The sequence below is a fragment of the Mangifera indica genome, unplaced genomic scaffold (genome assembly GCF_011075055.1).
Source record: "Mangifera indica cultivar Alphonso unplaced genomic scaffold, CATAS_Mindica_2.1 Un_0004, whole genome shotgun sequence".
In the NCBI taxonomy this organism is placed as follows: domain Eukaryota; kingdom Viridiplantae; phylum Streptophyta; class Magnoliopsida; order Sapindales; family Anacardiaceae; genus Mangifera; species Mangifera indica.
This window is the reverse complement of record NW_025401096.1, coordinates 350,516-365,363: the sequence shown is the minus strand read 5'-3', so window position 1 is coordinate 365,363 and position 14,848 is coordinate 350,516. Positions and strand designations below refer to the sequence as shown.

General features: G+C 33.2%; 1 protein-coding gene and 1 non-coding gene across 2 annotated transcripts; both read left to right on the top strand.

The window, feature by feature from the left end:
- The first annotated feature begins 4,851 nt into the window (after positions 1-4,851).
- LOC123205388 (cell number regulator 2-like) lies at positions 4,852-7,537 on the top strand. The gene is made up of 4 exons (XM_044622331.1): positions 4,852-5,362; positions 5,802-5,873; positions 6,065-6,295; positions 7,382-7,537. The coding sequence occupies exons 1-4, from the start codon at positions 5,290-5,292 to the stop codon at positions 7,465-7,467; spliced, it is 462 nt and encodes a 153-aa protein (XP_044478266.1). The 5' UTR covers positions 4,852-5,289; the 3' UTR covers positions 7,468-7,537.
- A 2,178-nt stretch (positions 7,538-9,715) lies between these two features.
- TRNAM-CAU lies at positions 9,716-9,787 on the top strand. Its single transcript has one exon. It is a non-coding gene; the product is annotated as a tRNA-Met (tRNA).
- Positions 9,788-14,848: the final 5,061 nt, after the last annotated feature.

Genomic DNA, 14,848 nt, shown 5'->3' with positions numbered 1-14,848 from the left:
GTAATTATTTGGTGCATATCCATCAAGGCAATGCAACAAGTCACAAACTGAAAATCTGGAATTTATTGTTCATATGGCACAGTAGCACTTTGTCTTCCAATTTGACCAATCAAATGACTTCCAAAACATACAAATTATGGTTCATTGGAAAGGGCATTCAAAGAGCTTTCTAATGATATATGATAGCAATCACAACTCAATCAACAAGGCATTCAAAACTAGTTTCAAAGTTGGATGGCAAAATCTAAAAATGGCAAAATTACATACTGTGAACAGTATCCGGGCATATAACACACATTCACACTTTGGATTCCAAGGGGTAACAAGAAAGTTAACCAAGGCATAAAGGAAATTTCCACCAACCTTAGGGTCTTCCACCACCAATTCTTCCTCCAAGATGAATTGGATAAAGGAAAAAAGCAACTAAAGAAAAGCTACAAAGCTTTTACTTGAATATTCATTAGCAAAGAAGTCTAGCTTACAAATGAAAATCCACTTTCATATATACAAGAGCAAGTGGCGGCAAAATGGAGCATTAATTTTGACATGGAAGCTTTTCCCTTCATTTAAGCTTAACCATTCATTCAATACTAAGGTCATACTATATTAATTCAAGAAAACAACAAAAAGGGACAACTTTTCCCTAAAAGGTGGAACTATGTCCACCAACTAAAGTTACTTGCTTCCCATTTAGTTGCAATCCAACTAAATGGGCTTCATGGCCTCTTGGGCTCCATTTAAGTGATGAAGGGCTGCCTCATCTACTTGGGCTTCAAGTGGGCTTGGAGTTGGCTTCTTGGACTCATTTAAGTTTCCATTTCATTAAGGCCTTGGATGCAAGTAATGAAATTGCACCCAAAAGTAAAGTTGGGCCAATGTGGAAAAAGCAATGAATCTTTGGGCTTGCATGGAGCTAATTCTTCATTCTCAATGGTGGCTTGAGCCAAATGGAGACTTGATAGAGAATTGGAAGCTAGGGTTAGAGAGGTAGCCGAAAATACATCATCCCCCCCAGGTTGGGAAGGACTTGCCCTCAAGTCCTCAAGGTGGCTATCCTCCATGTATGGTAAATGACAATGCATACAAGGTGAATCTTCTGAATGAAATGGGAGGAGTCTCGGCCACCTTCAACATTGGAGATCCTTGTATGCATTGTCATTTACCCTCTCAAGCACTTCAAATGGTCCATCAGCCCTTGGAGCTAGCTTACACCTCCTTTTGCTTGGAAATCTCTCTTTTCTCAAATGCACCCAAACCAAGTCACCCGGTTTGAAAATGGATGGCTTCCTATGCTTGTTGATCTTCAGGTGGAAGAGGGGGTATTTGGCTTTGTGTTAAAGTTTGGGGCTGTGATAAGGGTGCCCTACTTTGAGTAAGGGTCAAGTCTCTCATCATTTGCATCATTTGATTCATTTGGTCCTTAATGGCCTTAAGTTCTCCTTTAACTTCTTCTTTTAATGCCATGTGGGCAAATTCCCAAGGATGAGGAGGTGAGGAGGATGAGGATGAAGTTCTTTTGTGGGACATTTGTGGTAATGGCTAATGGTTATAAGTGTGTAAGGGTTGGGGGTGAGTATTGGTAAGTGTTTAGGTTAAGGAAGGTTTGTGTTTAAGGCAAATTAAGGTTGTGTGAACAGTAATTTTGTAGTGAACAGTAGCTCCGAGAGATGAAAATCAGTCAACAAATCACACAAACAAGCTATGCTCTGATACCAAATGGTGCATATCCATCAAGGCAATGCAACAAGTCACAAACTGAAAATCTGGAATTTATTGTTCATATGGCACAGCAGCACTTTGTCTTCCAATTTGACCAATCAAATGACTTCCAAAACATACAAATTATGGTTCATTGGAAAGGGCATTCAAAGAGCTTTCTAATGATATATGATAGCAATCACAACTCAATCAACAAGGCATTCAAAACCAGTTTCAAAGTTGGATGGAAAAATCTAAAAATGGCAAAATTACATACTGTGAACAGTATCCGGGCATATAACACACATTCACACTTTGGATTCCAAGGGGTAACAAGAAAGTTAACCAAGGCATAAAGGAAATTTCCACCAACCTTAGGGTCTTCCACCACCAATTCTTCCTCCAAGATGAATTGGATAAAGGAAAAAAGCAACTAAAGAAAAGCTACAAAGCTTTTACTTGAATATTCATTAGCAAAGAAGTCTAGCTTACAAATGAAAATCCACTTTCATATATACAAGAGCAAGTGGCGGCAAAATGGAGCATTAATTTTGACATGGAAGTTTTTCCCTTCATTTAAGCTTAACCATTCATTCAATACTAAGGCCATACTATATTAATTCAAGAAAACAACAAAAAGGGACAACTTTTCCCTAAAAGGTGGAACTATGTCCACCAACTAAAGTTACTTGCTTCCCATTTAGTTGCAATCCAACTAAATGGGCTTCATGGCCTCTTGGGCTCCATTTAAGTGATGGAGGGTTGTCTGATCTACTTGGGCTTCAAGTGGGCTTGGAGTTGGCTTTTTGGACTCATTTAAGTTTCCATTTCATTAAGGCCTTGGATGCAAGTAATGAAATTGCACCCAAAAGTAAAGTTGGGCCAATGTGGAAAAAGCAATGAATCTTTGGGCTTGCATGGAGCTAATTCTTCATTCTCAATGGTGGCTTGAGCCAAATGGAGACTTGATAGAGAATTGGAAGCTAGGGTTAGAGAGGTAGCTGAAAATACATCATTATTAATGAGTATTAAGCTTTTTAACAATATTCTTTTTTTTTTCTTTTTGCAGCTTGTTATGTAAATGGAGCACTTTACTGTTTAATTTGTTCTCTAACTGGTTGTGGATGCTTCTACTCCTGCTGCTACCGCAAAAAAATGAGGCAGCAATTCATGTTGAAGAAGAGCCCTCGTGACAACTGTCTTCTTCATTTTTTTTCTGCGAGTCATGTGCTCTATGTTAAAAGCATTGAGATCTCAAAAGTCGTGGATTCGATCTGAGTTCTAGTACCATATTCTTAATTTCTCCTAAAATTTCTATCACAATTCACAATGGATTTTCATATGATTATGTTGATGTAATCTGTTTGGTTTTGTTTGAAGGGTAACAAGAAAATGGGGAGAAGCAAAATCTTGATCATGTGTCAATGGCTTCAAAGGTCCCCATGGCGGTCAAGATGGCATGATAAAATAAAGCAAATGGATCGATCCGTGATCATTTGAGCTTTGAATTTCCAGTTATATAATAATTCTAATAATAAAGTTATTTTCGTGCAATTTTAGTAAGAGCAATATTGTGTAATATCTTTACTTGCAAATAATAATAATAATAATAATAATGTTATGTGTAGTTAGATTTAAGTATTTACCTATATATTTATGATGTGTTATTATCCAATAACATAATTACAGGGCATTCAAATATTCAATTCAATTAAATACTCATAATTAAATGTATGTATATAGTTTTTATATTAAATTTATGATTGAATATTATATTTTTATGACAAAAAAATTTTATTTAAAAGGATTGAACCCATATTTTCATAGATAAGACTTTCCTTTAATCAAGTCACTCCTTCAAAACAATCGAAATATTATTTTATTAGAATCATTATCATCAAGCACGTATTTTGATTTAGAGAGATAAGAAAAACTCTTAATTCTTCAAATCTTGACTCTCTTGGATCCTCTCTCTTTGATCTTCAACCTTCTTTTTGTTTCTTAAAGCTTTCTATTACTAAAATCTCTTTTAGCTATTGTATTTTTATTATAAGTAAATGGAAAAAACTTTATATATATATATATATATATATATATATATATATATATATATATAATGCCTATCAATCTTTTAACTCTATTTTTTTTTCTTTTATGGACACAATTATGACTATAACATTGCTTATAATCGACCATTGTCTTCTTTTACGAAATCTTAATTTTTCCTTAGATTCTATCATAATTCACATATAGATTTCTATATGATTATGTTGATGTAATCTCTTTATTTTTGCTTAAAAGGTGGCAGGAAAATATGGAGAAGCAAAATCTTGATCATGTGTCAATGGCTTCAAAGGCCCTGTCAGGAATGGCTATGATCAAAGTCAGTTATGTTAACTTGATGAACTTGAATCAAATTTGAATTAAATTAATTTTTATTTAAGTCAAAAAGTGTTTGGACTTGACCTAATTCGTCCCTACCCCTAGTGCTTGCGGTGGGGGAAGGTGGCATGGATAAAATAAAAGAGATGGGTCAATCTATGTTCGTTTGAGCATTGAATCTCCAATTATATAATAATTCTGATAATAAAGTTATTTTCGTGTAATTTTATGTGTATTTAATTTTGAGTATTTAATTAGATTTTTTTAATGTATTATTATGTGATTAAATATTATTAAATCTTTAATTTAAAAATATCTAATAAAATAATTATATATTATTTAAATATTTAATTCAAATTATTTAATTAGATACTCAAAATTAAGTACACAACTAATTATTTTTTTAAATTTATGTTTGAATATTATTTTATGACGAGAAAATCCCACTTAAAAGGATTGGACCCATATTTTCGTTAAGTGTACTCTCCTTTAATCAAGTTACTCCTTGAAAACAATTTGAGCATTATTTCATTAAAATCATTATCATCAACCACCGGAAACGTGGTGGGTTCATAACCCACGATTCATAAACTCTCCTTTAATCAAGTTACTCCTTGAAAACAATTTGAACATTATTTCATTAAAATCATTATCATCAACCACTGGTGGGTTCATAACCCACGTTTCCTGGCTCTGATAAAATGTCTTCAGATATTTTTTTCTGCCTTGTTTTATTTCTCGGCTTAGGGGGCAACATGATAGAAGCATAAGCTGATTTTTTTCCTGCCTTGTTTTGTTTCTTGGCTTGGAGTGCAACTTGATAAAAGCATAAGCTGTTTTTCTGCCTTCTTTTGTTTATTGTTTTGGGAGTCCTTCAATCAACACCGAATTAAAAGAAATTTAGTTTCAATTTCATTTCTATCCACTCATTTAGATATAAGTTTATTGGAATTTGGAAATTACGTGAAGATAAAACATTTTGGAGCCCTGTGTCATGTCTGAATCCGTCGCTTCTGTCAACTCCACGATTATTTTGGAGGTCATTGTCTTAAAAGACGTTATCTTTGGGTGTTCATGCGTTCCAGTCTATGATGTAAATTGTTACCCTTGCAATGGAATTTCATTATATAAACCCACCAAGGACGCTTGGCCGGCATATCAACTCTCTTCCTGGTACCATTTCCAATAGAATCCTAATCCTCCAACGCCATGGATTCAGCGAACCCCAAATTGGAACCTTGGTCTTCCGGACTTTGCGACTGCTTCTCTGACTGCTCCACCTGTAAGTTCATTAACTGTTCCACTTCAAGACAAAAAATGAGCATCATTTCCAATGAATTCAAAATAAGTTTGAATTTGAGTTTCAGAATTAAATATTTTTAGGTCCAAGCTTTAAGGTTGTTCGACTCATCAAACATATAAGTTTAAAAAATTTTGATCCAAATCAACTAAAATAATATTATTTTAATTAATACATATTAAAACATTATTATTTTAGTTTTTTTTTTTTTATCTATTTATAGTATCAAATCAAGCTTTTAAGCTTAGTTCTCCTCAAACGAGTCAAGCTCAAACAATTTTAAAAGTGAGCTCAACTCTCTCACAAACCAAGCCGAACTTGATTTATCCTAAACTTAAATTTGATTCAGCTCGAATTAATACAGCCCTATGGACGGCCACCTCAAAGCTTCAAAATGATTAATCTGATTATTGTTTGACAGGCTGCTTGACGTTTTGGTGTCCATGCATCACTTTTGGACGAGTTGCTGAGATTGCAGACCGAGGATCTACTTGTAAGTTACGAACTTACAATGGATTAAAATATATATGTTTTATTATATAATTGAAATTTTTTAAATTTCAAAATATAATAATATGTAATCACATGTATAATAATACGTAATAGTTTATAATAATACTTGTACTTAGTTCACATAATATTACTCTAATATCTTTTACCGCCCATTGTTGGTTTTTGTTGCAGCTTGTCCTACAGCGGGAGCACTTTATCTTCTGCTTCATGCGTTCACTGGTTTAACACTTTGCTTCACTTTTTCATTTTGCTACACTTGCTTTTATCGCAAAAGGATGCGGCAGCAGTTCAAGCTAGAAGAGACCCCTTGTTGCGACTGCTTGGTTCATTGTTTCTGCGCGCCCTGTGCCTTTTGTCAAGAATATCGCGAGCTCAAAAGTCGTGGATTTGACATGCCTATTGGTACATATTTATATTAAACGTAATATTATATGTATTTATTTTATAATATACAAATAAATATATATAATATGTTATTATATGTTTAGGTATTATTTTATCCTTAATTTATAGTCATCTGATCATTTAAGGCCAAAAGACTTGTTCTCACCCAAAGTTAGGTGTACTCTCGAACTCCTACTTTTTAACTTTTAAAAACCCAAAATCTTATTCATAAATAAAATTATGTTAAAATTTTCAGTTAAAGTTATGGATAAAATTGTTATTTAACAAAAAAAATTTTTAGAAAATAAAATTTTATTACATTTTTCCCCCTTAATTTGAAAATCTAACAATCTCTCTCACCCAAAGTTTAAAAAGTAGTAATTTCACCTCTAGAGTTTTGAAACCATCGTCGAAGGCGACGAAATTCACCATATTCGGCTACGTTTGTCCTCTCACCTAGGTTATCTCTCTCTGTCCACCTGTTCTCACCCACCGATTAAAGTGATTATCTCTGACGAAGACAACATTTTCATCGGAGACCATCCTCTTTTCAGACGAATACGTTTTCATCTTTGTTGGAGGAAATCACTGTCATCAGTGGGTGGGAACAAATGGACAAGAGGAGATAAGCAAGAGGGAGAGCCAACGTGGCCGAAGACGACAAAGATGGGGACCTTTGCTACCTCCAACTATAATTTCAAAACTCTAGGGGTGAAATTGCTACTTTTCAAACTTTGGGTAAAGAGAAATTGTTAAATTTTCAAACCGAGAGAAAAAAATATAATAAAACCTTAATTTTTAAAATTTTTTTTTGTTAAATAACAAATTTACCCTTAACATTAATTAAGTTTTTTAATAGAATTTTGTTTATAGATGAGAATTTAGATTTTTAAAAGTTAGAAGGTAAGGTATAAGTTGGGGATTACACTTAACCTTAAGTGGGAACAAGTTTTTTGATCATCATTTAAAAACACATATCAAATATATATCATTTATGTATTTAAAATAGGTATATATAATTTTTATTATTATATGAAATGGATCATTGAATTTTAAATTATGAATTAGATTATCATTTTCTGATCCTCTTGGAACTTTCTATAGGATGGCATGGTAATATGGAAAGGCAAAATCGGGGAGTGGCCATGGAAGCTGTTCCTCCTTTTGTGGAAGGTGGCATGAAAAGGTAGAAAATCTTCTGCGGGAGAAATGTATTATATTTCTTAAGTTAATTTTAATTTTAAATATTTAATTAGTTATTTAAATAATATTTAATCATATAATAATATATTAACTAAGTATTTAATTAAATATTTAAAATTATATATATATATATATATATATCATTACTCTTATAGTAGAGTAATGACATAATAAAAATTTGTAAGTGTGGGTGGATTTAGGAGGTTTGTTTTGCACATTTGATGTAATAAATATGAACCAATTTGGCACTTGTTTATCAGAATTTAGAGTCGTGTGATTATCTTTTATGGTTAATATTAATTAGTCACTGAGTTGGTCTACAATTTCGAAGGTGATCATGTTTATATTAACTTAATTACGTACTTAATATGAAGAGAGATAATATTAAGAGATAAATAATTTCAGATGGACCCTATGGACCGTGGTACTCTCCTGACCAATGTTTCCAGATCCAGTGCGATAGTCAGTATGTTGCAGTAACACAATTAAGTTTTACATACAAAATAAATTGGATTAATCCGATAATAATTGAATTTGGTCTCAATCGTTGGTGACAAGACAAATTTGTCATATTACAAATGGACTCATATTAGAACATTATAATATGAGCCCCTTGCGGGCAATATCATGGTTTGGTCCATATTTCCTGCAGTTGTTAATCTCAATTCATGATGTAAGCATGACAGTTTAAATTTATTAACTTGACAATTAAACCACAACCCAAACGTGATTTGTATAGTTCAATTACGGGTTATTTTGGTCTAATAATTGATATAAATTTAAACATCAACCTTGACCAAATAGATTATCAAGTTTTGATTAATTTAGTTCGAGTTTTAAAACATTGTTAAGGGGAAATAAAAAGAGTTGTAACTAGGTAAAATTAAACTAGTCTAAGTCTTATAGCCATTGGCTTGTAAAAATATTATTTATGACCTAGTCTTAGTCTTTACTTCCATCATATTCACTTTAATCATGTTGTTACAATAGTGATCTGAAATCCCTAAGATTATATGAATTCAAGTTGTACAGATTTAGAAAGTAAATTTTCAAGAAAATTTTAGGAAATACCTATGAATGAAAATGTTATATGCTAATGTGGATATGACTTATAATAGAAAAACAAGCAACGATTACACTTGTCAAATATTTATTAGTTAGAATTTACATATAAAAGTTGTATTAAAATAATAAAAAAAGTGTCACTAAATAAAATAAATTAATATTAAAAGCTTTAAAAGAGAGGAAAAAACAACTTTCCTTGGTATTATAATCTTCATTATTTATAGTGAAACTTTTTACATCATTTGCCTGAGATTTTTTTCCATATTAAGTTTTCCACATAAATATTTCTATTAATGTGTTGAATATTTGAGCATTTTATTGCCTTTTTTTAAACAAATCATATAGTAAAATATTTCACATAATTATCATATTATTATTAATTTAGAGGTTTATTAATAGTTTATTTAAACCCAACCGTGAGTTCATTAGCCCACCGAGAGAGCCGAACTCAAGCAACATGAGCTTGATTTTGGCTCAATTTAGACTATAGGTTCATATATAAACGATATGCTATTTTAGCTTGTACTCTTGATCATGTATCAATGGCTTCGTATGCCTGCTAGCAGTGGAAGGTGGCATGAAAAAATATAAGAGATGGATCCATCCATGTTTATTTGAGCTTTGAATATTCAATTATATAATAATTTTTATAATGAAATTACTGTTTTCTCGTAATATCAATAAGAGTAATATTACGTGTATTTAATTTTGTATATTTAATTATGTACTTAGATAATATAATGATATATGAGTGAATATTATTTTATTTTTAATTTAAAATCATCAAATTATATAATTATACAATATCTGAATATCTAATTAAATATAAATACACATAACTTTTATAGTGAATGATAAACCACATTAGGTTTTTTTTTTTTTTTTACTATAATAATGATAAAGTAATTATAATTATTTGTTTCTTGTACTGTTATTTTTTATATGTGATTTTTCTTTCATTTATCAGAAAATGAAGGTAATTTAACATTATTAAACAGAGTTTGGCATAATTAGTATTGAAATGGGTGTTTAAACAAGTTTTGAAAAAGCATGGAGTTGTTTGGAATAATTCATACTTGGTGAATGGGGTAGTTTGGGGATTTAACTGAAAATGAGGGGTGGTTTAATGACATATCCTTCACTATAGATTTTATTAAATTGGTAACACAAATCAGAGTGGCGCAGCGGAAGCGTGGTGGGCCCATAACCCACAGGTCCCAGGATCGAAACCTGGCTCTGATAAAGAGTGCCTTCCGGTTGTTTTTTTGTTATCTTTTGTTTCTGGGCATGATTACGCCTAAATTGAACTGATTTTATGAATGCAATCGGACCAAAACTTATTTATTCAATGAATTTCAGGTAACCCTATACTTCTCTGTTTATGAGAATCGTAGCCATCAAAGTTGAAGCTGTAATTGGCTATAACTGACTAAGCCATTCAAATCTGATGGTCATCCACTTTTAGTCTTTACTTCTGATGCGAATTTTAATAAGTTGGAAGTGGTGGGGAGAAGTTATAGAAATGACTAATGGCTCTTGTTTATTGTAAATGGAAACATTGTCGTTTAGTGGTTGGCTGTTGAGTAGTTTTAATAAATGTATACGGTGTCGTTTAATAACAATTCAATGTTTTTTCATTTTTGGCTGTGCAAGCATTATGTAAATAGTGGAATATTGATTTAATGAAATAGAATTTTTGGTGCCTAAAACATTTCTCTCTAAAGTTTCTTTCTATTCTAGATTTCTCCGTAAAAAATTTCTCGTTCAATTCTTCTTCCAAAACAACTCGTGCATGCATGGTATCAGAGCTAAGACCTAGCCATGGTGGACGGAACTCATTTTCAAGATTTTTGTTGAGAGATGATGCAGATGATTGTGTAAATAGTAACAGAATTGGAATGGCGGCAACAAGATCATCTACAAGAATCACATACACGCCTTAAACAAATAGGGGAGGAATTGTATAAGTTGATAGGTGGATTAACTCTTCAACAAACAGAATTAGTTTCTCAAATGGTGACACGATTGGATGAAGGCACTTCTAAGGCAGCTCACGATTTGCAACATCCTTAGAGCAGAGCACCAAGGTTAGATATTTCACACTTTGATGGAGAAGATTTCGGTGGTTGGATTTTAAAGGCTTGATAATACTTTGAGGTCGATGATACTCTTACTCACGACAGAATTGAAATCGTAGCTCTACATTTGGATGGCAAAGCCATGCAATGGCACCAAATGAAAACCAAAGAAGACGTGATTTTGTCGTGGGAAGAATATACAGTGGTTGTGTGAGCTCGATTTGGAAATTATGCCTATGATGATCCCCTAACAGACTTGAAGAATCTAAGAAAGGTAGATTCCTTGCAGAATTACCTTAATCGATTGGATGAGCTATACCCTAAGACTAGAATCCGAGATGATCAAGCTTTGAGTTTCTTTTTTACTGGATTGATAGATGAATTGCAAATACCTATACGCATGTTTAAACGTAGAACTTTATTAAAATCTTACTTATTAGCTAAATTGTAAGAAATTATAGTAGCCACTTTTAAGGAGCAACCTAAGCCTTTAGCCAAGACTCCACAAGTTCTTGTCATGAGTAAAATTGGGGACAAAGGCTTAGCTCCTAATGTTGTGTAGCCTAAGCAAACCTCTGCTAGCCTTTTGCATATATCAACATTCCCAAACTACTGCAACCATTTTCCTTAAGGACAACTACCAGTAAAATATTTGATGAGAAGCGAGCTACGATGGTGTGATAAGAGGTTTGTACCTAGCCATAAATGCAAGAAGAGGCTAGCTTTTGTCATTCAATTACCCTATAGATGAGAAAGTGAGTGAGGTCGTAGTACCAGAAGGATATGTGGAAGAATCAGGATTGATGCAACTATCTTTACATGTTTTACATGGCTTAGTTGGCTTTTATACAATGAGAATTATTGGTATGCATGGTCAAAGGTAGCTTTTTATCCTAGTGGACTCAAGAAGTACTCATAATTTTTTGAGTGAATACATAGTGCAAAAGTTAGGATCCCTAGTGAAGGTGGTAAAAGAAGTGCAAGTCACAGTAGCCAACGACTAAAAGTTGTAATGCAAAAGGGTGTGTAAGGGACTATATATCAAAGTGGAATGGCAAACTATCCTTGTAGATGCTTACACCTTTCTGATAGAGAGCTATGACTTAATTCTAGGAGCATAATGGTTGGTAGGACTTGAAGACATCATATGGAACTTTAAAGCACTAATTATAAGGTTTTTGGTAGGAGGACAATAGTACTTTTTAGAGGGTTCTAAAGACAAAGAGGTAACTCTTATTGAGAAAGAAAAATTGAAAAGACTTTTGAACAAGCCTCAACAATTAGCCTCTATCCAACTTTTACTGGTTACTAACTCAGATGTAACAAGACAACTCTATAACCTCTAGATTGGTAAAAGTGATGAAGCAAAATCTTGGCAAGAATTAGAGGAGCTTTTAGTTAAATATGGGAGTCTTTTCAAAGAGCCTACAAGTCTACCATCTACAAGGTTATAGGATCATCAAATTCTTCTATAAGAGGGGATTTAACTAGTGAATTTAAGGTTATACAAGTATAAAGTAATGCAAAAGGATGTAAAAGAAAAATTGGTGAAAGAAATGTTGGATTCAGGAGTGATTCAGAATAGCAATAGCCAAAACTCCAGTTTTATGGTGTTAGTGAAGAAAAAATATGGTACTTGGAAGAAGTGTATTGACTATCAAGCCTTCAACCAAGTAACCATCAATGATAGGTATCATATACCCTTGATAGAAAAGTTATTGGATGAGTTAGGAAAGGCTATGATTTTCTACAAGATAGACCTCCATTCAGGGTATTAGTAAATCCAAATGCATCTAGCTTCTATCATTAAGACAAAACCTTCAAGACCTATAAAGGCCATTATGAGCTTTTGGTGATGTTTTTTGCCCTTACCAATGCTTTTGCCACATTCCAAAATATCATGAATGACATTTTTAAGCCACATTTGCAAAGGTTTGTTTCAGTGTTTTTTGATGATATTTTGATCTACAACAAGAGTTAGAATAATCATTTAAGTCACCTGTAGGTTATATTGAAGTTGTTAAGATTAATCATTTGTATGCGAAAAGGAGCAAATACATCTTTGGTGTATCATAAGTGGAGTACTTAGGCTACTTTATTAAGGCTCAAGGGGTTACAATGGATTCTAAGAAGGTAGCTGCAATCCAAGAATAAACTATCTTAGTTGAGTGGATTTACAAGTTTATCAAGATATTATAGGAGGTTCATTATAAGAGAGATTCCTTCTATTGGAATGAGGTTGCATAACTTTCTTTCAAGCACCTTAAATGCTGCTTGAGCACAACCCTAATGATGGTCTTTCCTAACATGAATAAAGTGTTCCTCATTAAGGTAAATACCTCTAACTGTGGGATTAAGGCAATGTTGATGCAAGAAAGCCACTCTATTGCATATATCATTAAGGTTCTCTCCCCAAAGAATCAGCGTCTATCGATATATAAAAAGAAATGTTGGCTATTTTGCTTGTAATAGGAAAATGGGAACAGAACCGACCATCAAAACCTAAAGCATCTTTTGGAGCAACGAGTGACTACTCCGTCTTAATAGGTGTAAGTTGTAAATCTTACACAATATGATTACAAGATTAAGTACAAAATGGCAAAGAGAACATAGTGGTTGATACTTTATCTAGAATTCCTTTTTTGTAAGCTCAAACATCGTTATGGTTATTTTACCTTATAAGTTGCTATTGCAAATTGAGGAGGGGTAAAGAAAGGATACTCACATGCAACAGATTTTCCCAGATAAGGAGGATCCACAAACCTATAACAAGTTTGAATGGCTGAATGGCAAGCTTAAAAGGAAAAAAAGGCTAGTAATTGCTAACTATCCAAAACTTCATGAGCGATTACTTTAGTTATTTCATAACTTCCCTATTAGTGACCATTTTGGAATAGCCACCATGATAAGGAAGCTAATAGCAGTGGTATATTGGAAAGGTATGTAGAAGGTTATGTGTAATTATATCAAAAGTTGTAACACTTGTCGACAGTACAAACCAAAGAACTTAACTTCTTTGAGGTTGTTACAACCTTTACCTATTCCTTTAGGAGTCTTCCAAGATCTGACCATGGATTTCATTGAGGGGTTACCAAAGTCTTAGGGAATGTAAGCTATTTTGGTAGTGGTTGATAAGCTGACTAAATATGGTCATTTCATAACACTCAGTCATCTCTTCTCAGTGTAGACAGTAGCCCATCTCTTCCTTGACAATGTGTACAAGTTGCATGGGAATCCTAACATAATCACTAGTGATAAAGGCATGATCTTCCTTAGTAAATTCTAGCAAGATCTCTTCCATTTGTAGGGTATTCGTTTATAATATTCCACTACCTACTATCCTCAAACGGCTGAATAAATTGAGGTCATTAATAGGTGCTTAAAAGGATACCTTAAATGCATGATAGGTAAGTTTCGTCACACTTAGGTGCACTGGTTGTCCCTAGTTGAATATTGGTATAATACCAATTATCATTTTAGCATTGACATGTCTCCTTTTGAGGCATTATATGGGTATTCCTTACCATTGCATATCTCTTACTTTCCAAAGGATCTAGTATTGCTAAGGTGGACAGCATGCTGAAGGTTAGGGAGACTACTATAAAGATTCTTCGATGTAATGTTGTTAAGGCTCAATCTCATATAAAACTCATGAATGATAAGAGAAAGGTTGATCACGATTTTCAAATTGGCGATTTCATTGAGGGGTTACCAAAGTCTTAGGGAATGTAAGCTATTTTGGTAATGGTTGATAAGCTGACTAAATGTGGTCATTTCATAACACTCAGTCATCCCTTCTCAATGTAGACAGTAGCCCATCTCTTCCTTGACAATGTGTACAAGTTGCATGGGAATCCTAACATAATCACTAGTGATAAAGGCATGATCTTCCTTAGTAAATTCTAGCAAGATCTCTTCCATTTGCAGGGTATTCGTTTATAATATTCCACTACCTACTATCCTCAAATGGCTGGCTAAATTGAGGTCATTAATAGGTGCTTAAAAGGATACCTTAAATGCATGACAGGTAAGTTTCGTCACACTTAGGTGCATTGGTTGTCCCTAGTTGAATATTGGTATAATACCAATTATCATTTTAGCATTGACATGTCTCCTTTTGAGGCATTATATGGGTATTCCTTACCATTGCATATCTCTTACTTTCCAAAGGATCTAGTATTACTAAGGTGGACAACATGCTGAAGGTTAGGGAGACTACTATAAA